The 27,594-nt window shown below is 39.6% G+C and overlaps 1 protein-coding gene across 1 annotated transcript in view; it reads left to right on the top strand.

Moving 5' to 3' along the window:
- The first annotated feature begins 20,406 nt into the window (after positions 1–20,406).
- The window catches only part of OMA1 (OMA1 zinc metallopeptidase), a 105,778-nt gene continuing 98,590 nt past the window's right edge, over positions 20,407–27,594 (top strand). Inside the window, exons 1-2 of the mRNA XM_006879735.1 lie at positions 20,407–20,888; positions 23,283–23,511. Coding sequence (XP_006879797.1) covers positions 20,407–20,888; positions 23,283–23,511 — 711 coding nt within the window. The remainder of the gene's footprint in view (positions 20,889–23,282; positions 23,512–27,594) is intronic.

The following is a 27,594-nucleotide window of genomic DNA, read 5'->3' as shown; positions in this document are numbered from 1 at the left end:
GCCATGCTATATTCACAGCTCAAACTAGTCACATCTTGTTGTATTATTCTTAATGTTTAAAGAGTAAACCCTGACTCCATGGTGAGATGTACATGAAGATGCTGACATTTTCTAAATTGATTAATTGCCTTACAGTTGGGCTTGATTTACAATAATTCTACATGAGGTTTCCAAAGATGTAAGTCATAGTAAGAGGAGACTGTCCATCTTTCTCCCATGGAGTAACTGCTTTTATACCACTGGAGACACATAACCTTTTGGTTAGCAGTGCAATTTGGTATGGACTATGCTACCAGAGCATCAATTTCTATATTGAAAACTTTAAAATTAAAAATTAGATCTTTCAAACATTTAAAAAAGATGCTTGACACATGTTGTTATTTATTGTAGTTAGGTGTTGACTTGGAGCCAGAGCTAAGAGCTTTTCCCCAAGATCACAGGCGCAGTAAGGGCAGTTAGAGAGGAGCCCTGGGAAAGAAGACACTCCATAAGAATGTTTGAACTCCTCCTAAGAAGGGAGCATAGAGGCTCTGCAGTTACTTCCTTATCTGAAAAGCCAGGAAGGATGAAATTTTGTGAAAATGTTTCTTTTACTGCTGGGCTAGAGAAGCTGTGACTTTGTAGGAGTATTCTCTTATCAGGGAAGCCAAGACATGTCCAAACTCACAAACCTCTCTTCTTGTTTGTTGTTATGTGCCATTGAGTCACCAGTAACTCATAGCGACCCTATGCACATCTGCTCTATTCTGAGCCAGTCTTGCTGACTCCTACACACCTAATTCCATTGCCCCTGAGTTATCTTGTCAATCTAACTCCTCTGGGGTCTTCCTCTCCTGTGTTGTCCCTCCACCCTTCCAAGCATGATGTCCTTCTCCAAGGACCAGTCCCTCCTGGCCACATGCCCAAAGTATGTGAGATGGAGCTTCAAAATCCTTGCCTCCAAGAAGAAACTTGGTTTCACCCTCTCGGGGACAGATCTATTTGTTCTCTTGGTGGTCCATGGTATGTTCAAGACTCTACTCCAGCACCACAACTCAAAGGCATCAATTCTTCTTCTGTCATCCATAGTCAATGTCCAGCTCTCTGATGCATATCAAGCAATTGCAAAGACGATGGCCTGGGTCAAGTGCAATTTAGTCTCCAGACTTGCTTCTCAGCACTCTGGAGATATCCCTAACAGCAGATTTTCCCAATAGTCTGTCTCTTGATTTCCTGACTGCTGCTGAACAAGCTGTAATTGCCAACAACCTAATCTCTTCTCCATCTATCATGGTGCTTCCAATTGGCCCATTGGGGAGAATCTTTGTCTTCTTGATGTTATGCTTTAAACCATATTGAAGACTACAGTCTTTGACCTTCTGCAGCAAACAAAGTTGTATCTATCATCTGCATAATGCAGGTTGTTGGTGAGTCTTCCTCCAATCCTGGTGCTATACTCCTCCTCCTCACAAAGTCTAGCCTCTTAAATTATATGTTCCACATATAGAATAAAAAGGTGTGGAGACAGGATGCATTCCTGGTGTACTCCTTTCTTAATTTTGAACCATGCAGTGTTTCCTTGGTCTGTTCTGACTAATGCCTCCTGGTCCAAATACAGGTTTTGTATGAGACAGTCAAGGTTTCTACCAACTTTTGCAGTCAGAAATTGATTGAACATGAAATCAAGATGTATTAATAATAGAAGGTGACTGGAATGCAAATGTGGGGAAGAGAGGAGAATGAGCAGTAGTTGAAAAACATGCACTTGGTGACAGAAATGATGTTAGAGATAGAATGATAAAATTCTATAATAATTTATTCATTTCAAATACATTTTATAAGAAACAAGTGCAGACTTACTTTCAGCAGATGGTATGCACTGGAATCAGTTTGATTACATCTATGGAAACAATCATTAGAAAAGCTCAATATTAACTGTGAAAACTAGGCCAGGTGATGATTGTGGATCAGGCCATTAACTACTCATATTCAACCTGAAATAAATCTAAAGAAGGTTAAATCAAACCCCAAACCCCCCTCCTCTGCTTTAATTGTGAAGCTAATGCTGACACTTCAATCACCAATGAGAGAGTTGCAAAATTACTCTTTTTTTCCTGTTTTCTATAAAAACCCTTCAAACAAATCTGTTGAGAGAGCCCAGCCATTTTAGATTTGCATCTTGCTGGAGCTACCCCTGGTGTAATCAAGTTCTTCCTCTTACTATGAAGGTGTTCGTGGTGATTTACTCCCAGGGCTTCTCCTGTGGGCCCCATCTTCCTGCTACAGTAGGAAGACTATAGGAAGAACAGCAATAGGAATTCCATCACTGTCAGGACTAAGAGAGTGACTTAGACAATGGGCTTGAGCATATCAGAGATTGTGAGGAGGGTGCCGGATAGAGGAAGATCCAGATCTGCTGTTAACTGAGTCACTATGTGTCGTAGATTGGATGACTCCTGACAATATCAGCAACAGGAGGAGCATTGTAACCATGTTGTAAAGCTGAGAGGCTGAAGAGGAGAGGACCTTTGAGCATTCTTGAGAAACTGTCCTTACTGAAGAATTATGTCCTGTTGCCAACTTAAATTGTAAACTGCTAACTTCTCTAGAAGTAAACCCCATAACCATGAATATACTATGGTTCTGTGAGTTCTGTGCAGCCATTGCCATTAATTAGCAGAGCTATCGCTCCATGGAAAGGATAGTTGGTGTTAGAATTGGCTGAAGTAAGTTTGGGAGCATGGGTACATGTCTGAGCTCACAGAAATAGCTTTTGTGAATCATATATTTTTTATTATTAAATTTTATTAGTTTTAATGAAAATTTAAAGAGATTTTGGGTTTTCATTCATTCATTGTTGCACTGGAAGCATATATTCTTAATGGGGACTGTCTTCCCTGTGTTATTAGTAGAGGTCAGACCAGGCTGCTCTGTCACTGATTCACCATTTGTGCAGTTTCTTAACATGTGGTGCTGGAAGTGAGTACCATTGAATCAGAACTGACCCAGAGCTGAACCTGCAGCAGGTTTTCAGAGGGAGGAAATCACACAGGACTCAATTGCCCATCTTTCTCCCACAGAGCAACTGGCGTATTCAAACTGAGTGTCTTTAGGTTGAGAGCATAGCTCCTTACCCTTAGGCCAATAGAAAGTAGGAATAGAAGAGCAAGAAGCCAAGGTTGCTTGCAACAATTAACAGTCCTGTTTCTTGTTTGATTCCTAGACTTGAGTCAATTTTCAGATCTGGAACTCATTGAATCAGGAGGTAGCCAGGTCCTAGGAAGAAGGACTATACAATATTGAAACAAATACTTACTATGATGGATAGCCTCCATTTTCTTAGCTGATTATGTCTTTTGGTAATATTCCGACATTTCAGAATCAGAGGGGATCTTATTATTTTGATTGAAGTTCTAGCATGATGCCTCCGTAAGAACTTTGTTGTTATGTGCCGTTGAGTCGCCTGTGACTCTGAGTCCTAAACCCTAAACCCTGCTCTATCCTATGCCAATATCATTGTCTCTGACACACCTATCCCCATTATCCCGGTCACTGAATCAATCCTTCTCATAAAGGGTCTTACTTTCCTGCACTATCCTTCAACCCTCCCAAGCATGATGTCACTCTCCAAGGTCTGGTCCTTCCTTGCAACATGTCAAAAGTATATCAGACAAAGCTTCAGAATCCTTGCCTCCAAGGAGCAGCCTGGTTTCACCCTCTCCAGTAAACCTGTTTATTCTCTTAGCAGTCTATGGTATATTCAATACTCTACTCCAACACCACAGCTCAAAGGCATCAATTCTCCTTCTATCATCCTTGTCATTATCCAGCTTTCTGATGCATACCAAGTGATTGAAAAGGTGCACCTTAGTTTCCAGATTGACATCATTGCTCTTCAGTACTTTGGAGAGGTCTCTGACAGCAGACTTTCCCAATTTAATTAATCTTTTAAGTTCCTGGCTGCTGATACCAAGAATGTTGACTGTGGAGCCAAGCAAACTGAAGCTGTCAATAATCTCAATCTCTCCACCATCTATCATGATGTTGCCAATCAATCGGCCCAGTGGTGAGAATCTTTGTTTCCTTGATATTGAGCTTCAATCCATGTTGAAGACTGTAGTCCTTGAACTTCTGCAGCATGTGCTTCAGGCCCTCCTCAGTTTCAGCAAGCAGGGTTGTGTCATCTATGTAACGCAGATTGTTGATGAATCTTCCTCCAATCCTGATGCCACATTTGTCCTCATAGAGCCCAACATCCTGGATAATCTGTTCTGCATATAGAGTGAAAAAGTATGAAAATAGGACACATCCCTGGCATACATCCTTCCCAATTTTGAACCATGCAGTGTTCCCTTGCTTTGTTCTTACTACTGCCTCCTGGTCCAAGTATAGGGGCTTAACAAAAAAAAGAATAGGGGCTTAGACTGGCATCTCAAAACCTTGTGAATAGCCAACTACATTATGAGTCTTTCCCTATCCAGTGCATGAAAGAGCATAGAAAATTAACAATGCATAGACAGTCCACAGACCACATCCTCATGATCTGAAGAACTAGATGGTGTCTAGCTCCCACTTCTGACTGCTCTGAAAGAGATCACAATAGGAGGTTCTGAAAACAAAACACAAAAGCACAATGAACACCAGGCTTACTAGTCTGAGCAATTCTAGTGAAATCACTGAGATGACATATGCCCTTTACACATTTCTCAAACATAGAACTAAACTCACCTCCATAACTCAGTTTTCAGTCTAACCATAACACAGTTTGCTGATGAGTCTTCCTTCAATCCTGATGCCACATTCCTCCTCATAGAGTCCAGCCTCCTGAATGATTTGTTCCACATATAAATTGAAAAGATACAGAGATAAGATGCGTCTCTGACATACCTCTTTCCTGATTTTGAACCATGCAATATTTCCCTGTTGATGAACACTGACAACTCTGTCCTGGTCCAAGTATAGGTTTCAGATGAGCACAATGAAGTTTTCTAGGATTCTCATTCTTGTCAAGGTTAGCCACAATTTGGTAGGGTTTTTTTTTTTTTAATTAATTTTAAGGTTAGCCACAATTTTTTTTTTTTTTAATTCACAAAGTCAGATGCCTTTCAGAGTCAAAGAAACACAGATAGTCATTCCTCTGGTATTCTCTGCTTTCAGCTAAGATCCATCTAACATTGGCTACAATTAACCTACTGACACAGCCTCTTCTTAACCTAGTTTGCACATCTGGCTGTTCTCTGCTGATGTGCTGTTCCAGGCGTTTTTGGATAATTTTCAGAAGGATCTTGCTTGTGTGCAATATTAATGATATTGTTCGATAATTTCCACACTGTCAGATCATCTTTTTTTTTTGTAATGGGAAAAATATGGATCTATTCTAGTCAGTTTGGCCAGGTAGTTTTCCTCCAGATTTCTTGGCACGTCTTGGTGAACGTGTCCAGGGCAGCATCTGTTTGTTGAAATATGTCAATTGGTAAGCCATCATCAATTCCTGGGGCCTTGTTTTTTGCCAGTACTTTGAGAGCAGCCTGAACTTCCTCCTTCATCACCATTGCCTCCTGATCATATGTTGTTTCATGAAGTTCTTGATAAAACAGGTGTTTCAGAGGATGAGAGGTGAAGATCTGCAAACATGCCATTCGAGGGAAATTTTTAGTTCAATGGTTAGGGATTTGTCAGAATATTCTTTTTTGAGGTAAAAGGATTAAAGAATCAATAAGTGAAATAAAAGAGAAAAATAACTTGTAAATCCTTTTCAAGAGATTGCTAAAATTGTTAATAGTGTGTATGCTTTCTGAGATGGATTTTATTTTTACTATGTTGTTGTTGATTGCCTTCAAGTGGAGCACGACTCATACAGTGAGTGATCCTATGAACAAAATCCCTGAAGCCCCTGTACAACTATCGCCATTTATCAAAGTTCATAGAGTTTCCAGAGGCACGTTATTTAGGATGCCACTCCTGCTTTGAAACTTGTCATAGTATGTTATTGTTGTTATGTGCCACGATGTATAGCGACCCTATGTACAACAGCTCTGAACCTTTCCTGTCCTGAGTCAGTCTCACTAACTCTGACACACCAACTCCCTTCGCCCCGTTTACTGTATCAATTTGTCTCATCCGGAGTCTCTCTCTCCTGCGCTGTCCATCCACCCTTCCGAGAATGATGTCCTTCAAGGACTGATCCACATGCCCAAATTAAGTGAGGTAAAGCTTCAAAATCCTAGCCTGCAAGGAGAGACTTGATTTCACCCTCTCCAAGACAGACCTATTTGTTTTCCTGCGGTCCATGGTATGTTCAAGACTCTTCTCCAACACAACTCGATGGCATCTATTCTTCTTCTATTATCCCTAGTCATTGTCCAGCTCTCCGAAGCATAGCAAGTAATGGAGAAGACCATGGCCTAGATTAGGCACACCTTTGTATCTAGACTGACAACGTTGCTCTTCAGCACTCTGGAGAGGTCCATGACAGCCGACTACACATGGAAATAGACTTAAATATGATCATATTACTTATCACTCTCTGATAATTTCATTTATTTACTTTGGACAACATAGGTTTTGAGGACTAAGTTGTTCCTCCTAGCAAGCTACGCAGCCAAGGCCTGCGTCCTTTTTCCTGCCACGAGGAGGCGCCGGAGTGCCACAGTAGGTGCAGGGCCGCTGCCCACAACACTCGGCTGGGTGAACACATTTACTTGCCGTGTGTGGGCGGGGCAAGGGCGCTCAGGCCTTAGCTGTAGGGCAGGAAGTGAGGGGGCGGGGTTTCGGGGACGGGTGTGTGTGCGCTTGCGCGTTGGCCGGGCCGGAGGAGTTCTTGCTTTCGCATCCTGTAGGTTCTGTCTGCTGGTTGTTGCTTCTGCCCTAATTTGCTCAGTTGGGTCGGACCAAGAGGAGGGAAAGGACGCAGGAGCTGGAGTGGGAGGAACTAGTCGGGGAGCTGGGGTCACGAGAAGGGCCCTGGGAGAAGCGGGCAGCATGGGGCTCACAGGCACGAGCCTGGGGAAGGGTGAAGGGGGCTGTCCTGGTAGATGTAGGGGACAACCTGGCGTGTTGAATCGAGGGATTAGTGGCAATATTTAATAATCATAAAGCTTTGGTCTCCCCTCCTCTTAATCATCTTGGAGCGAATTGTAGATAAGTTTGCCCGATGAGCATTGCAGGTTGGCAAAGTTTCAGTTTCTTTATTTTTGGTGCGGATAAACCCTACCTCTTAACCTCATCATCCCATTTGAGACTTTTTTTCCCATTGGTAGCTTTTCAAAAAGTAGTGTTTTTGTTTGTTTAGGTGTCTGAATCAGGTGATTTCTCCCCCTCACCCCATGTCAGCGAAAGTAAATTTAAAAACTTTTCCTGCCTAAACGAGGCAATGAAAAGGTGTGCATTTTCCAATTCAAACAATGCTGTGGAATTCTAATAAGCTTTTTGTAAGCTTGGCTACAAAGAGAATTTTTTAAAATAATACCGTCTGCTTGTGTAAAACGGGGCAACAGTTTTACTGAGCCATGCAATCCTCAACAAATTTTAGTCCCGGAGATGAAAATACCTCTTCTGAATTCAAGGGTTGATCACTTGCAGTGACTCCAGTCAATGCCTTGTAGCCCTCATTGAAAGGATTTAGGCTCACAGCCTCTATTCTCTCTAATGGTGAAGGGTTACAATATGACATTTGGAAGTTTAAGAACTCTGTTTCCTGGGTTCCTTTTCCCCCCCTTAATGCCTTTCCATCATGTGTACTTTGCTTGAATGATTATTTTAAAGTACATGTCCTATTTTTGCCAATCTGACAGCTGTTTCCATAGAAACTAGAAAAGAAATAGTCATTTTCAGTAGCGTTGTTAAAACTGTCTTCTAGGCTTCAGCTCTGAGTGCTGCTCTTGCTCATTCTGAGATGATACTTAAAGAATTAAGGCGCCGAGAGGTTCTTAGAGGCTAGCCATCTGAGTTGTTTAATTACCTCACATCATTAATTTAGTAATCCTGGACATCCACCAGCTATGTTTGTTGACCTGTCTAAGTTCTTTGAAGAGAATGTGCCAGCCTCCGATTCTTTTTCTTATGCTTTGTGTAGAGTCTTGTGATTGGCCCTTTGAGAATGTATAAATAGATTTCCGCCTCCTTTTCTTTACCGTTTCTTAAGGATAAACTAGGGATTACAAGCTATCAGGTACTAGTGCTGTTCTAAAATGACACTTGATTGTCAGTGATATAAATGATAATGTTTTTACTTCAATATAGTGTTTGGAGCTTTTGCCTGTGTTAGGGTATCTCCCCCCCCCCTTTTCCCTACAAGTTATGAAAGATGGGCTGGTGTTTGACAGATATGTGGAGTAGATATGCGTGGGCACAAAGAGTGAGAGCTTTTTAGAGGGTTTTAAGGAAATCAGTGGTCTGGAGTTTCAGAGTGGCTGAGGAAGCAGGGGAGGAATGCCTGGAGAAGTGGTGATAGGCAGCTTTTTTGAAGAGACTGGTCTAACACATGAAGGGATTTATGAAAAACCAACAGAAATTACATACAAACATAGTTGTCTTTATTATGTTTGTAATTTTAAAAATAAAAATGGATAGAGAATTGTGCTGCCACCCCAAAATCAGGTGGTTAGAAATCACCGGTAGCTCCACAGGAGAAAGATGGACAGTCTCCTGCTGTGCGATTTATAGCCTCTGAAAACCCACTGGAGGGTCCACTATTGAGTTGCCTTTGACCTAACAGCAATGAATAAGAATGATAAAAAAAATTTAAAAAACGTGGAAATAGTAAGTTTCTTATAACTCTTCTGTCACCCAAAATAACTATAGTTTGGTCTGTCTAACATGCTAAAAAAGCTATGACTTGAGCAGTGATTGCTTTTTCTGTGGCTTTCTGGAATGGTGGTTGGCACACAGCAGGTAGTAATGAAAGAATGAATGAGTATCATGTAAAAAATGTTTAGAAAAAGCTAGAATTAAGTCTGTGGCTATTTGGTCAAGGTAATTAAAAAAATCTGAATTGATTATCAGCATTTAAGTAAATGTCACATAAAATCTGAATTTATTTTTCTTGAAAATTTTTAGGCATTTGCAATACTCAGTCCAGTTTCATTAGATTTGTTGCTGAGAAGCAGTATCTTTAGTGACCATGAATTTGCATTCACATATGAATGACTTTACCGTCTTAGTGACCTTCCGGGATTCTACACATCTTTACTGTCCAGGGTGGGCTCAAGTGTATGAGAGATGGTGAGGCTTCAACAAGGGCAGGGTTAGATCATTGTTCATAGGATCACTATGAGTCACATTAGACTCAACACTTAACCATCATGTCCATTTAACTTTTAAATAAATTGGAATTAAGCTAGTTAAGAATCCTGTACTTCATTTTTTCTAGTCATGTTTCAGATGCTCAGTAGCCCCATGTGGGCAATACCAACCATATTGTCCCAGTTTTATCTTTTGAAGCTCGTTTTTGTCCCCAGACTGATAACCATCAAAGTTTGTAGATTGCATTTGGTTATGTGTCTTTTTAATACCACTTTCCAAATAACTTTGTTATGTACCATCAGTGTACAATAAACTGAAAATGTTTGATCATTTTAATAGTCATTTACATAAATGATATAAAAATAAAGATCATGAGCATAGTCATTGCCTTCAAAATCTTGTAGATTCTCCAGTTAACCCTCCTTGAGTTTCCCTGCCCCATCTCAGGCAATTAGTGATTAATGTCTTACAGTTTATATTAGGTCCTTAATGTGACATCTGTGCTTTATAACACTGTAAAGAGGTCTTTTGCAGGAGACTTGCCCATGCAATAAGTCCCTATTTCTGTTGGTATTGATTGTGGATCCTGGTAAAATATAAATCCTTGACAGCTTCAATTTTTTCTTTGTTTATCATGGTGTTATTAATTGGCCAAGCAATGAAGACTTTTATATGTGTTAACTTATGATACATACTGAAGCCTATAGTCTTTGATCATAATTAGTAAGTGGTTAAAATCTTTATTCTCAGCTGGCAAGGTCATGCCGTCTGCATATTGCAGATTGTTACTGAGTCTTCCTCCAATCTTTTTTTTTTTTTTCCCTCCAATCTTGATGTCTAGTTAAACAGAAGCATAGTCAGTTAAACATAAGTACATTTTTTTGGGAGGGGTATTCTTTGCTTTCAGCCAAGATGTCTGACATCAACAGTGATATGTCTTCTGAACTTGGTGTGAATTTCTGGAAGTTTCTTGTTAATGGGCCACTGTAATTGTTCTTAATTTATCTTTGGTGGAAGTTTGTGTACATGTGCTATTAGTGATATTATTTAACAATTTCTGCATTCTTTTGGATTATATTTTTTTAGATTGGACAAAAATAATAGATCTCTGGTTGATTGGCCAGGGAGCTGTTATCTTCCAGATTACTTGGCTTGCATTAATTTATTGAAATCTCTGAAGTTAGATATTCTCTTAGTTCCTGGAGACTTGTTCTTCCCAATGCTTTCTTTCAATTCAGCCTTGCTTTTCAGAACCATCAGTTCTTGACCGTGTGCTACTCCCTGAAAAGGTTGAACAAAAAAGGTTGGTTTTGATATAGGGATTTGTCCTTCCATCTTACTTTGATGCTTTCTACATCATTCAATATTGTGCCCATAGAACCCTTCAGTATTGCAACTTGAGGGTTGAATCTTTCATCACTTCTTTCAGCTTAAAAAATGCTGTGTCTTTCCCACTTGATTTTTCTAATTTCAGACCTTTGCAAATTTTTATTTACTATTTTATCTTCTGTAACTGCTCCTTGAAATCTTCTGTTGATCTCTTCATCATTTCTCCCATTTGCTTTAGCTTTTCTACATTTAAGAGCAAGTTTCAGAGTGTTTTCTGACATCTATTTTGGTCTGTTTTTTCCTTATCTTTTTAGTGATGTTTGTTTTCTTCAAGTATGCTTTACTTGTCATTTCTCCCCCTTTTTGTCGTCAGTGATGCTCTTTGATCATGTGTCATTATACCCAATTTATTACTGAAGTACTATCAAAATTCAGGTAGAGTATACTCTGGCTGTCATGAGCTTGTTTTGTCTTATACTTTAACTTGAATTTGAGTATGGCTATTAAGTAGAGAGCAGCATCATGCTTGGGAAGGTAGATAGTGAGAGAGAAAGGCCCTTAACCAGATGGACTGACACAGTGACTGCAGCAATGGGCTCAAGCGTGTCAGAGATTATGAGGTTGGCACAGGATAGGACAGGATTCAGATCTGTTGTTCATAGGGTCGCTCTGAGTTGTACTAGACTTGGCAGCACCTACCAATAAACAACAACAATTAATGATTATGCCAGAGGAATGGCTATTTGTGTTTTATTACTTGTATAAAACCATTTGTCTGTGTGGATCTTAACAAACTGTGGCTCACATTGAGAAGACTGGGAATCCTGGAACATGTTATTATGCTCATAGGAAACCTGTGCCTAGACTCAGAAGAAGCTATTGTCTGAAAAGAGCTAGGGAACACTGCATGGGTTAAAATTGGGAAGGTGTGCATCAGGACTGTATCCTTTCTCCATAATTATTCAATCTGCTTCCTGAACACATCATTTGAGAAGATGGACTCTATGAAGAAGAAAGTGACATCAGGATAGGAGGATGACTCATCCACAATCTGTAGTATGCAGATAACACAGCCTTGCCTACTGGAACTAAAGAGGACTTAGAATGCTTGCTGCATAGGATCAAAGACTACAGGCTCCAATAAAGATTGCATTTCAACATGAAGAAGACAAAATCCTCACCACTAGACCAATGAGCAATATCATGATAGATGTAGAATGACTGAAATTGTCGGTGATTTCATATTACTTTGATTCACAATCAGCATCCTCAGTACCAGCCGTCAGGAGATCTGCAGACTTGCTTCATTAGGAAAAGCCCACTGTCAGGACCTCTCTAAAGTAATGAGGAGCAATGATATTAGTTTGAAGACTAAGGTGCACCTCTTCCAGCCTGTGGTCTTTTCATTCATTTGCTATGTATCTGAGAGCTGGATAATAAGGGTGAAAGAGGAATTGACACCTTTGAGTTGTAGTGTTAGAGAAGAACATGAATATAACATGGAGTGCCAAAAGAACAACATATCTCTTGGGGAAGAGAACAGCCAGAGTGCCCCTTGGAGGCAAGAATGACAAACTTCATCTCCTATACCTTGGGCATGTTATTAGGAGAGGCTATTCCTTAGAAACGGACATCGTATTAGGGTGGAGGGACAGCAAAAGGAAGGAAGACACTCAACAAGGTGGCTTGACACTGTGACTGCCACCATGGGCTCAAGTGTGTTAGCGACGATGAGGATGGCACATGATAGAACAGGGTCCCAATCTGTTGTTTATAGGGTTGCTGCGAGATGTACTTGCCTTAGCAGCACCTAACAGCAACAACAGCAACGACAGTAACAGTTGATTTGTTCTGCACTCTATCACCTTGTTCTGATGAATGATGTTAAATGTCTCCATTGTCTCTTTCCACAAATGCAGCTGATTTGATTTCCGTGTATTCCAGCTGGTCCATGTATACAGCCACTATTTACTTTGCAGACAAAAGGTATTTCTAACACATGAGTCATTGATCTTGTAAATGAAATCTCTGACATAAGTTCTATCAGTACTACTCTATTTTTCCAATTACTGTTGTTCTTTGCTCCAACTTTCCTATTCCAATCATAAGTAATTATCAATGTATCTTGATTGCATGTTTAATCAATTTCAAACCGCAGAACATGGTAAAAAACTTGCGTTTTCTTTCCTTGGCATTCATGATTGGTTTATGGTGGCACAGCCTATTACAAGTTGAGCTGTTAACCCGAAGGCACTTCAAAGCCACCAGACACCCAAAAAAAAAGACAGGAAATCTTCCATTGGGATTTACAACCTTGGAAATGTGCTTGAAGGATCAACATGGGTTGGAACTGACTTCCTGAAGTGAGCTGAGCTTTTGTATAAATATCAATTATGGTCATATTAGTTGGTCTCTCTTGTATGTATGTGGATTATATCCTATTGATAGCATAGCATTTCAGGAGAGATTATTATTAGTATCACCATGACAGCAAATGATCAAAGAACATAATGACAGACTTTCTTTTGGTAGGCTATTTTTCTTGGGATATCAGCAGTTTTTAGGAAAATCTCATATCACTTTTATTCAGATGATGCTTTTTTTTTTTTAAAGTTGTGATTTAAATTTTACAAAGCAGATTGGGTCTTTTATTCAGGCATTCATACGTACTTTGGTAACATTGATTATAAGATAAGCACACTCTTCCCATTTTATTTGTATTAATCCTTCTGTTCTAGGTGTTAGTTTCCCATGAGCACAATTAAGTGTTCTGGGATTCCCCCCCCCTTTTTTTAAAGCTTAAGCTTTATGAAGTGGATTCCCAGGTGGAATTCCTTGGTCTGGAGATAGAGAGGGGGAGGGGGGAAGTGAGGTACCACACCCTAAGGTGGGTTGGGCAGGTTTAAGGATCTTTAGGGAGGGAAGGGAGGAACCCTCCATTGTAGTTTAATCAGGGGGGCAAGGTTGTTCACTCCCTTTGTTGACATGTTGATGTTCTTTGGATCCTTCATTCTCTTTGACCTTGTTCTGGGTCTGACATCACAGCCTCTTTAGTGAGAAAAAGGGCAAAGTGTCTTTATTCTAGCTACTCTCTGCTGAACAGGATTGAAGATCTGGGGCTCAGAGGCTGGATTGGGTTGGCCAGTAGTTGATGTTGTTGTTGTTATATGCCATCGAGTCGTTTGCAACTCATAGTGACCCTATGTACAAGAGCCCTAAACACTGTTCTATCCTGTGCCAACCTCACTGTCTCAAACACATTCATTCCCACCACTTCACTCATAGAATCGATCCATCTCATCGAGGGTCTTTCTCTCCTGCGCCATCCCTCCACTCTGCCAAACATGATGTCCCTCTCCAAGGACCAGTCCCTCCTTGCATCATGCCCAAAGTATGTCAGACGAAGCTTCAGAATCCTTGACTCCAGGGAACAATCTGGCTTCACCCTCTCTAGGACAATCCTGGTTGTTCTCCTAGCAGTCCATGGTATAGTCAACACTCTCCTCCAACACAACTCAAAGGCATCAATTCTCTTTCTGTCATCCCTATTCACTGTCCAACTCTCCGATGCATAGCACTTAATTGCAAAGACTATAGCCTGGATCAGTCAGCCAGTAGTAGTCAAGGGAAAATATGAATGTCACAACAGCTGGTTCAAGTTGGTAATTTCTTTTATCCTGTGAAGTAAGAATTCAGAAAGGCAGGGAACAGTTGTATGTAGAGCTATTTAGGGCTTGGGATCTGAATGAGGTCAAGAGTAGTAGAAGTTTAGTACTAAAAGTGTAGGAGGTCTGCTCAGTGAGAGGAACATGTTTGGCCTCGGAAAGGTGGTGCTAATGGGGGTTACTTACAACCTTAAATGCTGTGGAGGTAGTTAGGATGACCGTGTAAGGTCTGTTTTAGCATTTGGGTGAACACTATTTGATGAAGACTGCGTCTCCTGGAAGCAACTTCAGCTGTCTGGTCTAAACTTTCAGGCGAGGGTCTAGGTATGCAGCAGTCTGCGTGTTCCCAGAGTAATTGTTGTTCAATGTCTTGACACCGTGCAAGCTGGTAGGTTTAAAGGAGAGCATGAGGGGTGCCACACCCCCAAAAGAGGGCAGGGGTGCAACATGCCTCGACTCCTCTCCTGGATTTCGGGCACCAGGATGTTAGGTCTTTACACTGGATGTAAGGCCAAGGACTCAAGGGACATGGGATTTCCATTCTTTTCAATGTTAGCCACCACTTGTTAATCTACATTGTATCTTTGCATAGTCAACAAAGAACAAATAGACATTTTTGTGGTAGTCCATCTGACATCAGCAGTGATATCCCTCCTGGCAGGGCCTCTTCTAAATAGTAGATAACTTGTCAGCCAGTAGTAGATAACATTAATTATTGCTGATATTGCAGGAGTATGTGTCTATTTGTTGTTGTTGTGTGCTTTTGAGTTGGAACTGACTCATAGCTGACCCTCTAGCTCCAGAGGCTGTTCATTGCGGAGATTACTCATCCTCCCATGATGTAGCTGGTGGATTAGAACCCTCTGTTGTTGGGATTGCAGTATTCTTAGCACTAGGCTTCCCTATATGTCTAATATTGTGTACCATAGAGTAAGAACCATCCCATAGCTGACCTTTTAGTGAGTTTTCAGATGCAGTTAATCTCATAATCTCCTTCTCCCCTCCAGCAGCTGGTGGCCGCAAACCCCATGTCTTTGGGATTGCAGCATAGCTTCTTATCACTAGGCCACCAGAACTCCCTGTTGACTCTGTTCCTTGTTCATTTCTCTGTTTTCCCTTTATTTATATCCCCTTATTGCATATAGGAATGCTGAATCAGAAAGTATTTATATTTCGAACTTTTTTTTCTTTCAATATTTCCAACTTTCTTAAGGAAGCACCAGACTACTTTTCAAAGTGCTTGCACCATTTCACAATTCTACCAGGAAATGTGGAGTTCCATGTTCTCTACTCACTGTTGTTTCTAGATTGAGAGTATATCACATTTCAATTTACATCTCTAAAGGCTGGCTTTGAGTTGCATTGGAGAAGAATGCTGAATATCCTATGGACTGTAAGTGTAGCCAGATTGCTGCTTAGAGGCGAGGACGAAGCTTTGTCTCCCAAACTTTGGGCATGTTGTTAGGAGGGGCTGTTCCATAGAAAGGGACATCACACTTGGAAAAGTGGAGGGTCAGAGAAAGAGAGGAAGACTCTCACTCTGATGGATTTACACAGTTACTGCAGCCGTGGACTCAAGTATGTCAGAAATGATAAGGATGCCACAGCATAGGACAGGGTTGATGTCTGTTGTTCATAGGGTCGCTATGAGTCATACTCGAAGGCTAACAACAACAACAACAACAATAACAGAGGTTGGCAGTTTGAATCTGCCAGTCACTTTATGGGAGAATGATGGACAATCTACTTCTATAAAGATTCTATAATCTCAGAAACTAAATGGAGGATCCCTGTGAGTCAAAATCAGTTCAACAGCAATGAGTTTGGTTTGATTTTGGCATCCATGGTAACACAGCAGCCAAGAAATCAAAAGGCACATTGCATTAGGCACATCTACTGTCCCTAAAGTACCTCTTTAAAAATGCTGAAAGAGCAAGGATGTTATTTTAAAGATTAAGGTGCACCTGACTTAGCTGTGGTCTTGTATGCATGTCAGAATTGGACAATGAATAATAAAGACTGAAGAAGAATTAATGTCCTTGAATTGTGTTTGTGAAGAGTATTGAGTATTGCATGGAGTTCAAAAAGGACAAACAAATCTGTCCTGGAAAAAGTGCCACTGGGGTGCTCCTTAGAAAAAGACATCACGCTAGCAAAAGTGGAGCGTCAGCAAAAGAGAGGAAGACCCCAAATGAGTTGGATTGACACAGTGACTGCAGTCTGAAACATGAGCCTGGAAGAGATTGAGAGTGGAGCAGAATCTAGCAAGGGTCAGATCTCTTTTCATAGGGTTTCAATGAGTTAGTGCTGACTAGACAACACTTAATAACAGCATATGATCTCAAGCATTTCTTCATTTTTTCGCTCGTCATTTGTATGTCTTCTTTGCTTTGAATTTCAGGAAAAATCTTGGAAGTGTTCTTTTTACAGTGAATGCTATGCCACTCCTCCTTTCATTCCTGGCATAATAAACCCTTACTTAACAGATTAAAAATGGCCAGAATCAATCTATTTCAGCTCACTGAGAAAACAAGGACCACAAATCAAAAGACCCCAGAACCACAAAGTAGCTCATTGCTGTTGAGTTAGAACAGACTCATAGCTGAGCCTCCATTGTGTTTCTGCGTGTATAAATTGCTCCAGAGATTTCTCAAGTAGAATGACTGGGAAATTTGAACTACCAGAGCAGTGTGGTTTGAGTTAGCAATGTAGCTTCCTGTGGAGAGCTTGCTGTTAGCTAGAAATTTGATTCTTACATGTTACATTTCATTCTTGACAATATGCAGTTTTCCTTGATGTGTGCTCTATATGTTTCAAGTTATTGTTATACAGTTATTGTTATTCCAGTTTATATTACAGATCTGGATTGTTGGTTTATATAATTTAATATTTTTATAAAAATTCTGTTGTATTTGTGTATTGGTCATATATCCTGCTACCTTGTCAAAATCACTTAATTCTAGTAAGTAGATAGTATTGGTTATATTATCATGCTGGTTAGGAATAAAGACAGTTTCATTTCTTTCTAACCTTAATGCCTGTGTAGATTCATATGTATGTTTATTGCTATGACTAGGCTCTCCAGCACAATAAATGTTGAATAAAAATGGTTAGAATAAACATCTTTGTTTTATTCCTGGTCCTAGGGGTAAAGTACAACATATAAAAAGTATTGATGTGTTGGCTCTGTGTTTTGTTTTGTTTTTTTATAGATGTCTTTTATGGGATTAAGAGAGTTACCTTCTTCATTTACTGGGAGTTCTTATCAGGGATGGATGTTAGATTTTGTCAGATTTTCTTGTGTCTTTCTATTGAGATGATGTGTCTTCTCATTTTAAAACTATTCATGGGGGGATTACAATTACTTATTTGCAAATGCTTTATCAATCTTTCATTTTTGGCATAAATCTTAGTTATGATCTCTTAACCTTTCTACGTATTGAGTTTGATTTACTAAGTTTTGTGTATTTGTGCTATTTTTGGTACCCTTCTTACAAGATATTTGTCTTAGTTTAGCATCAAACTAGTGCTGATCTTGAGGGAGGAATTTGGGGGGTTTTCCTTATTCTTCAATTTTTAGGAAGAATTTATTTAGAATTTGTTTTAATTTTTGTTTAAGTATTTTCGTAGGATGGCCCAGTATAGCTACCTGGATCTGGTAGTTTTTTGTTGGAAAGTTTTTGTAAAAAGAGCAAGGACCACGTGGAGATGAACATACCTGATTTTTACCAACTCCACAATAAGGAACTGTCCCTATCAACAACAGCATTAACACAAAACCCAATTCCCATGAGGTCATACATGTTCCTCACGCTCCCACACCTCTTTCTACCTATCCCGACACTGATATACTACTATACTGGGCCCAGAGTCTGATGTGATAGCTCATAGACCATGCAGAACCAAGCTAGGGAAGTCAAAAGGCTATAATTCAGGTTGGTAGCAAGATAGAATCAGTAGGGAAGCTGCTGAAATATGCTCGCAGGTGCCTCAGCTTAGACCACTATTAAAACGCTCTTAGTCCTAACAGTCATGGCTCTCTCCTGCATCCTCTAATTGTCCAGCAGATTTGGGCAATGGCTCTTAGTTCTGGTTCCTGGGGAGCTGCCCCAGCATCCTCTCAGCCTCACATCAGGTCTCTGGTTCTCTGCTGCTACTGCCATGGCTGCTGCTCCCCTAGACCCTGGTTTTACTGGCACAAGAATCTCTGGCCCGAAAGGACATGTTGCATTCTTTTGTGTCTTCTCTGCTGGTGGTGAGATTCTCAAATTCTACTGCTAGATCCACTCAATTTGATGGCAAGATTAGCCAGTCCCCTTGTGGATAGACTAACATACCCTGTTCGCATATTCTTGTCCATCCACATGGCAGAGTCAGTCAATGGCTAGTGGAGTAATTTTGAACAATCCACCCTTAACACTGCAGCTTTAAACAACAACAACAAAAATTATTACTATTTCCTTTAAAAAATTATAGAGCTGCTTAGATTATCCCTTGAGTGATTTTGATAGTTTATATCTTCCAAGGATTCTCTATCAGATTTAAATTAAAGTGACATGATTGGTGTATATGTAGGCAGTTACAGACTTTTTTGGTTCACAGGCACAGGTGGCTCTGAAGGAAAAAAGCAGTCTCCTTATGCATACTCTGCAACCTCTCAAAAGTCCACTGGCAGGTCAGCTGTGAGTCGGTTCTGACTCAGTGGCTTTGAGGGGATAATTTAATTAAAGATAGCTGATACAATATTTTCACTTTTATTTGCTTTAAGGAATTTGTGATGTTTCATTTGTTTTTCAAACCACTAGAAAAGCACCCCCTTTGGTTTTAGCAACTAAACCCCCATCAGAATAGGCCACCATTGCTCCCCTCAACTTGAACCCGGGGCCCTAAATTAAAAGTCTACCAAAGTTCTGTCCAGGTGCACTCTACTCACATCTTATGAAGATAAGGGTTTCATCCTCCTCTGATCCTGTCAGATGTTTCTTCTCCAGCTTCAAGGAGTTTCTGACATAAATAACCTCCCTGATCAGGACTCTGAATGTAAGAGGGAAATTAAGTGCAGATCTCTGGGATTTCCCCCTGTGAGCTCAGGTTGCTCTGGTCTGATAGAATGCCCTGCTTCTTCACTTCAGTTTAGGGGAATCACTGGGCTCTGGTCATCTTCCACTTTCTGCATTATGACTTGGACGTTTTCTCTAGGTGATAAACTTGAGTAGTTTTAGGGATTACCTTTACTTGTTTCCATTTTTCATGGTTTACTGTCCTTCACTGTTTTAATATGTTAAAACCACTTTTTCCTTTTACTTTGTTCAATTTTTCAGTTCTTTTAGGTTGGAGGGTAAATCTGGTTGCTGTTACTCCATCTTGATTCCAATTAGGAATTCCAGGTTTATATTTAAAAGCAATAACTTCTTAAAAATATATTTCATAAGTTAGATTTTATTGTGTTTTTTAATATTCTTCCTCCTTCAGTTACTGCCAACTGATAAAATTTAATCTTTGTTTTTATCTAATCCATTTCTTTTCCTAAAAAAATTTTATTGAGATTTTTATGAACGTTTTATAGAGAACTTGGATTTCCAGTCATTCACTGTTGCACATTTTCCTCCATGCCTCCCCCAGTTCACTTTTCTCTTTGAGAAAAGAAATGATTTCATTGTTGTGTATCTAATCCATTTCTTATTCCCGTACTAAGCTATCTGTTAAAGTAAAAAGTGACCTAACAGAAACCAAAAGAAATGGAAAAAAAACCAAACAAATCACCAAAACCAAAAACCCAATCCCTTTCTGAATTATTCACTATACATTAAAAGTAATGTTTATATGTATACTGCCATTTGGGATGAGAAGGTGGTGCAGTGATTGAAGAGTTTGATCAAAAGGTTGGCAGTTTGACCTTACATATTCACCCCCAAAATAAAGATGATACAGTTTGTTTCTGAAGACTTAGGGCCAAGGAGACCCTGTGTGCAGTTCTACTGTGAGAATCTTCTCTGTGGTACTGGATTAGGTTTGAATTCCATTGTTCTAAGGGAGATGTATAGAAATACAAGATCATTTGGTCTGGGATATGCTAAAGGAGCAAGAGACGTAGCCAGTTTTTAAGTGTTATGTTCCAGTGTGTAAATAAATATTTTCCATATTTATTTTAGTTTCTTTTCTTTGTTCCAGATAGTCAAGCAAAAGGAAGATGAGCGTCATCTGTGGCCTGCAGTCTGTTGTGAGAAACTGTCTTTCCTTTAGATTTAGTTCACTGGCCAGTTGGAGGAAATATGACACGCTAACCATAAGCTCATTGGACTGTCGTCAAGTACATGTGAACTTTGTCATGAATAAGTATCAGGGAGCAAGAGTAAAGCTGTGTGACAAGTTTACTTTTCTGCCTGGAAACTTCCGTTTCTGTAAGACTTATAATAACAAAAGAACAGGCTTCCTCGAGAGCACCAAAAGTAAGGAAATTTGGAGGATTACCTGCAAATGTTCTGCACGGAATGACTCATTCTCAAGACAGCCACTGATCAAAGAAGTTGCAGTGTTGCACCCTCCAAACGGTTTTCTCAGAAGAGAAATCAGAAGTTTCCACACTTCCCCGCGATTTCAAGCAGCTCCAGTTCCATTCTTGTTGCTTGCTCTTAAGCCTGTGCAGAAACTATTTGCAATCATTGTAGGCAGGTAAAACATTTTAAAAATTAAACTTTTGTGTTGAAAGGTTATTTTTTTAATTTTTATTTTTTATGTGTACCATCAAATCGGATCTGATTGGTACAGGAGGAGCTTGCCCCTCCTTCTCCAGCAGAGAATCTGGTGGACTTGAACCACTCCCCTCTGGGACGGCAGTGAAGCTTCTTGCCACTAGGCCACTAGAGCTTCCTATTAAAAGGTTGTTTTTAAACCTGTTGTTTTAAAAGAAAACCTGTTGGTCACCCACACTCATCTCCCATTACCAACATTTAGCTTAAAAATAGGTTGTGTATTCTACCCAATTTTGTTATACTGTAACAAAATTTTGTTTCTTTGGTTTAACAATCTTGAAAAAAGTTTTACATAGTGCTTTGTAGTATAGAAATGTGGTATTTAAAGAAAGATTCAAAGAAAATCTTATAATTACGGGGAACATCAGGAAGATTGGTTGTAACTCATGTATGAGCATATTATTTACAAACATTCTTATTTTGGAATCTCAAGCAACAAATCATGAAACTGAGGCTCTTTGGTATTTAGTTAGGAATAGACTTACTGCTGGTTACCTCTTTTTTTCTTTTTAGGTCTAACCATTTTATTCAGAGCCTGTTGGGGGGGGTGGGCGCATGTGAAAGAGGTTCAATGGTTATGGTCTGGCCAGGATCACTAACATTTCAGCAATGCAGAAAGCTCCTAGTTACCTCTTAAGTTATTAATACTACTTCCCCCCTGGCTACTTCTGAAAAAGCTATACTTTTAGTAGTCCTTTATAATAATTAATATTTTTAATCTGTGTTCTCTTACTTGATGCTGGGAGATTGAAGAAAGCTAAAGGTAATTGTTTTCTCACAAAGCTTTCTTCTGTTTGATAACTATCAAAACTCCCCTTATTCCCATACTAACTTACCCAGTTTACTTTTCATTATACTCTTTGTGATTTGGCTTTGGCATCAAGAAAATATAGATACATTAGTTTGCAATTTAAGTCTGCAGTGAATTCCTCCAAGCTTCTTGGTGTAGGAGCACTCTCCTGGCTTCTGATGGGTTCTTCTTGGCACAGAACAGCCATCGTATTCCACAGATCTTGCAGTTGGCAGCTGAGTACTGAATCGGTGTGCCGGTAGGGCCCCTTTATCTCACTTAGTTAGTTCTTTTTACCCCTTTTGTTGTTGTTAATATTGTAAGCCACTTAAAATTTCTTTTTAGAATATACTTTTCATTCATTTAAAATAACAACAACAACACTAATAAATCATAATTCATGTGAAGTTTTAAAATAGGAAATACATACTTTGGTTTGTGTCACTCCAGGTTAAAACTTTGCCTAAAAGGCTTTTTTTTTTTTTTTTTTTTGAGATGGGTCATCTAACAGAATTAAGAGGCGAAAATCCTCCATTTCCTTATTTAAAGTATTCATGCTCTTTTCACCTCGCCTTTTTCATATGCTAGAGAAGATGATGGAGTTTCTGCTAGGGAGTATCTATTTCTAATGGCAATGCTGGGTAATAGTTTCCATTGGCCCTGTTGATGTCCTGGTAAATTATGCTGGCAGTCTGAGGAGCTGTGGAAAAAGTAGTTGTTCAAGGAATAGATGGATTATAACCATCTCAAGAGTTTATTCGGGTAGTCCATTCATCCAGAATCTTCATTGCCAACATGAAGGCACACAGTTTGAATCTACCACCTGCTGAGAGGGAGAAAGATGGACATTCTCCTCCAGTGTGATTTACTGCCTCTGAAAATCTGCTGGAGGGTCAGCTATGGGTTGGTTCTGACTCAACAGTACATTAAGAGCATTTATATTTATTGAATGACAACTCTGGTGGTACAATGCATTGCATGCTGGTCTGCTAACAGAAAGGATAGGTAGGCATTCTCCTTAAAGATTTACCACCTCAGAAGTCCAGTGGAGGGTCACCATGAGTGTGTGGTTTTGGTTTTAAGTAAGTAGTGGTTAAGTGCTCAAACTCTGTAATGAGATTACCTTCTTTGCCTTTTCTTGACTGTGCAATCTTGGATAGATTTGCTTAACTTCTTTATATCCCGTTTACCTCATTTGTAGTAGGGTTATTATGAGGATTAAATGAATTGACATGTGTATAACAATTAGAAAATTACTTATAGTCACTAAATGTGAACTGATGGTAGTTGCAGTAGTTGTAAAGTAGTTGAGGATGAAAATTCAGATGAATATTAAAATGTTAAACTATACCACTATGTTGTTGGTGAGTTTTTCATAATTTAGCTAAGATGTTTATACAGAAAATGCCATTTATACAGGGAAATAGAGAAATTCAATATGTTTGATGACAAAATTCTAACCTAAGCATGTGGGTTTTGGTGACAATACAGTTATAAGAACTATGTATTTTCTCTTTGCTCTAGGGGCATAAGGAAATGGTGGCAGGCGCTTCCTCCTAACAAGAAGCAACTCTTTAAAGAAAGTGTGAGGAAGAATAAATGGAAGTTATTCCTTGGTTTGAGTAGTTTTGGATTGCTATTCATACTCTTTTATTTTTCTCACCTGGAGGTGAGCCCAATCACGGGAAGAAGCAAACTGCTGTTACTGGACAAGGAATATTTCAAGATTTTATCAGATCTTGAATATGAAACAGTAAGTAGTAAGAACTATTTTTTTATTTAGATTGCCTATTATAAGACTCAACACAGGGACTTTTTTCCACCTAAAAGATGTACTGTGTTTTCATTTATATCTTTAGCAATTTTTTCCCTAGCGCTTTCTTTCATACTTAGTGTTCCCCCTGCCTATAATTCTTTTCTTTCCATTCATCCCTCTAACTCCTGAATGTCACATCACTTTGAGTGTCACTTTCTCAGTGTCCCTTCCTTGATTTCCTAGACTGGGTTAACCAGGACTGTGACATTAGGCTCTTATGGGCATTCTTCAGACAGTCTTATTGTTGAGTCAGTTAATCATTAGTTGTGCCCAGTGCTTGGGTATACAGGGGTTAGGTCTCTTTCTTATATATCCTATTTGCATTCTCTATTTTCCCCTCTAAAGTACCATAATTATTTGTGTAATTATTATTTGCTAGTCTGCCTTCATTGTTAAACTAAGCTCTGTGGGAGGAGACCTTGTGCATTTTACCTATTTAAGTACTAGCACAATGCACATGTGAAAAAACACTTGCCATTCAATCAATCCCACTTGATGGTGACCCTTTGTGTCCCATAATACCAGGCCTTTCCTTAGAGATGCCTCTGAATACTACATATTTGTTGAACAATTAGAGCTGTCCTTTGACTTTTATACATTGAAAATAATGTGAAATAAATACTTTTCCCCCTTCTTCCAGAATCAATTTTCATAATTGATTATACTTTTTTAATATAAAATAAAATTGAGTTCAAAAGCCCAAATTCCTTAGAGTTAAAACAAACTGTTGGCTAACTTTGGGCATGTTGCTAGGAGAAGCTGTTCCTTGGAGATGGATACCATGCTTGATAAGGTGTAGGGATGGAAGAGAGAATGACTCTCAACCTGGTAGATTGACACAGTGATAGCAGTAACGGGCTTGAGTGTCTCAGAGATTGTGAGGTTCGCACAGAATATGACAGGGTTCAGATTTATTGTTTGTAGGGTTGCTATGAATCATACTTGACTCGATGACACCTAATAATAATAATAATAATAAAAAGAAGAAAATGATGGCTAAATGTTATGTCATCCAAGAAGAGTGCAAACGTTCATTATAAAGACAGAAGAGGAAGAAAAGACCAAAATGGATGTCAGAAGAAACTCTGAATATTGCCCTGGAGCGCAGAAAAGCTAAAGCACAAGGAAGAATTCAAGATACTAAAGAGCTGAATAGAAGATTTCAAAAGGCAGCACAGGATAACAAAGTAAAATATTACAATGAAATGTGCAAGGAGTTGGAGTCAGAAAATCAAAAGGGTTGAACTCGCTCAGCATTTCTTAAGCACAAGGAACTGAAGAACAAATTAAAACCTTGAGTTGCTGTAATCAAGGATGCTTTAGGCAGAATATTAAATGATCCAGGAAGTATTAAAAGAAGATGGAAAGAATATACTGAGTCACTGTATCAAAAGAAATTGGCAGACACAGAAGAATTTCATGAAACAACATATAGATAAGAGCCTATGGTGATGAAGGAAGAAATTCAAGCTGCTTTGAAGAAAATAGCAAAAAATAAGGCCCCAGGAATAGATGGAAACCAAGTGATGTATTTCAGCTAACAAATGCTGCCCTGGACTTGCTCACCAAATTGTGTCAAGAAATCTGGAGAACAACCACTTGGCCAACTGACTGGAAGAGATCTATATTTGTTCCCATTCCAAAGAAAGGTGACCCAATAGAGTGTGGAAACTATAGAACAATATCATTGATCTCACATGCGAGCAAGATTCTGCTGAAGATTATCCAAAAACAACTGGAACAGCACATTGGCAGAGAACTGCCAGAAGTCCAGGCTGGGTTTAGAAGGGGTCGTGGTACTAGGGATATTGAAGCTAATGTTAAATGGATCTTGGCTGAAAGCAGGGAGTACTAGAGGAATGTCTATCTGTGCTTCATTGATTATGCAAAGGCGTTTGACTGTGTGGATCATAACAAACTGTGGCTGACCCTGAGAAGAATGGGAATCCCAGAACACTTGATCGTGCTAATGCGAAACCTATACTTGGACCAAGAGGCAGTCGTCAGAACAGAGCAAGGAAACACTGCACGGTTCAAAATTGGGAAGGTCATACGCCAGGGATGTGTCCTGTCTCCATACCTTTTCAACCTGTATGCAGAACAGATTATCTGGGAGGCTGGGCTCTGTGAGGAGAAATGTGGCATCAGTATTGGTGGAAGATCTATCAACAATCTGCGTTATGCAGATGACACAATCCTGCTTGCTGAAACTGAGGAAGACCTGATGTGCTTGCTATGGATTGAGGCTCAATGTCAAGAAGACAAAGATTCTCACCACTGGACTGATTGGCAGCATCAGGATGGATGGTGAAGAGATTGAGATTGTTTACAGCTTTAGTTTTCTTGGCTCCACAATCAACACTCTTGACACCAGCAGCCAGGAAATTAAAAGACGTATTGCCATGGAAGTCTGCTGTTAGGGGCCTCTCTAAAGTACTCAAGAGCAATGATGTGTCTCTGGAGACTAAGGTGCATTTGGTACAGGCCATGGTCTTTGCAATCACTTGTTATGTGTCAGAGAGCTGGACAATGACCAGGGGGCATAGAAGAATTGCTGCTTTTGAGCTGTGGTGTTGGAGAAGAGTGCTGAGAGTGCCGTGGACTGCTAAGAAAACAAACAGATTCATCCTGGAGAGGGTTAAACCGGGCTGCTCCTTAGAGGCAAGGATTCTGAGGCTTCGTCTGACATACTTTGGTCATGTTGTAAGGAGGGACCGGTCCTTGGAGAGGGACATCATGCTTGGGAGGGTGGAGGGCAGGCGCAGCAGGGGAAGGCCCTCTGGGAGATGGATTGATTCGGTGACTGGGACAGTCGGGATGAGTGTGTTGGAGACAGTGAGATTGGCACAGGACAGAGCAGAGTTTAGAGCTGTTGTACATAGGTTCGCTATGAGTCGCAAGCGACTCGACACGCAACAACAAGACCAACAACAACAACAACAAATGTTATGTACCAATAGTTCTTGAGAACGGAACCTGTAGTTTTGTCTCTAATGTACAGCACAGATATGATATGTGTTGAATTAATATTTGTTGATCTTACATCTCAGTGTCACTTGGAAGCTTTGGCATGATTATATACATCTTTTCATTTCACATGAAAAGTTATCATTAAAAAGTTAGTTTCCACTAAAGAGATGATTTTTATGAAGAACATTCTACTCCAGTGGAATCTAAAGAGATTTGGAATGTAGTCTAGTTAGAAGAAAGTTTGAGGAAAATAATTTATGACAGGAGTCCAGAACGAAAGCTGCATAGTGTAGTGAACCTGGGGGGAGGGATTGTATAACAATGAAAGAATTTTTATTTTACTTTTCGAAGAGACGAGTGAAGGGGGGATTTGGTGGTGATAGATGGGCAGGGAGAAAAGTGCAACAATGAATGAATGGAAATCTAAAGTCTCTGTAAATTTTCATTTTAATTATTGATAATAATAATAATAAAAAAGTTGGGAGTGAAAGAAAATAATTTGGAACGATTAAGTTAACCCTGATGTTAAATTTTTCTATCTCCTACCACTCATTGCTAAAGAACTTAACATTGTGTATAAATATATATGTATGTGTAGGGTGTATATATTACTTTGGTGACATTATTTGTATTGAGTTGAGAGTTTTGCTGCTCACTCAGAAGCTGTTGTATTGAATCCACCAGGGGTTCCAGGTGAGAAAGATGGACAGTTTTCTCCAAGAGTGATTTATAGCTCTGGAAACCTGGTAGAAGGTTGCTAATATATGTTTATGTGTACACGAATAAATGGATAATATGTCTTTTTTGCCGTAGAACTGTATAAAACCTCCTAATATGATCTTATGGGGATATTAGAAAATACTGTTGTTGTATAACTCTGTCTTACATGCTTCAGGAGAGTTAATTATTGTTGTTATTATGTGCCATTGAGTCCAACCTATAGCTGGCCCTCCAGAGGGTTTTCAGATGCAATAAATTACACAGGAGGAGATGCCCATCTTTCTCCAGCAGGGTTGCTGTAGAATTTGAACCCTGTCCCTTTGGGTTGCC

The sequence above is a fragment of the Elephantulus edwardii genome, unplaced genomic scaffold (assembly GCF_000299155.1).
Source record: "Elephantulus edwardii isolate Elephantulus edwardi_28Jun2011 unplaced genomic scaffold, EleEdw1.0 scaffold00005, whole genome shotgun sequence".
Classification (NCBI taxonomy): domain Eukaryota; kingdom Metazoa; phylum Chordata; class Mammalia; order Macroscelidea; family Macroscelididae; genus Elephantulus; species Elephantulus edwardii.
Note: the sequence above shows the minus strand (reverse complement) of the source record. Positions and strands in the feature narration are given on the sequence as shown.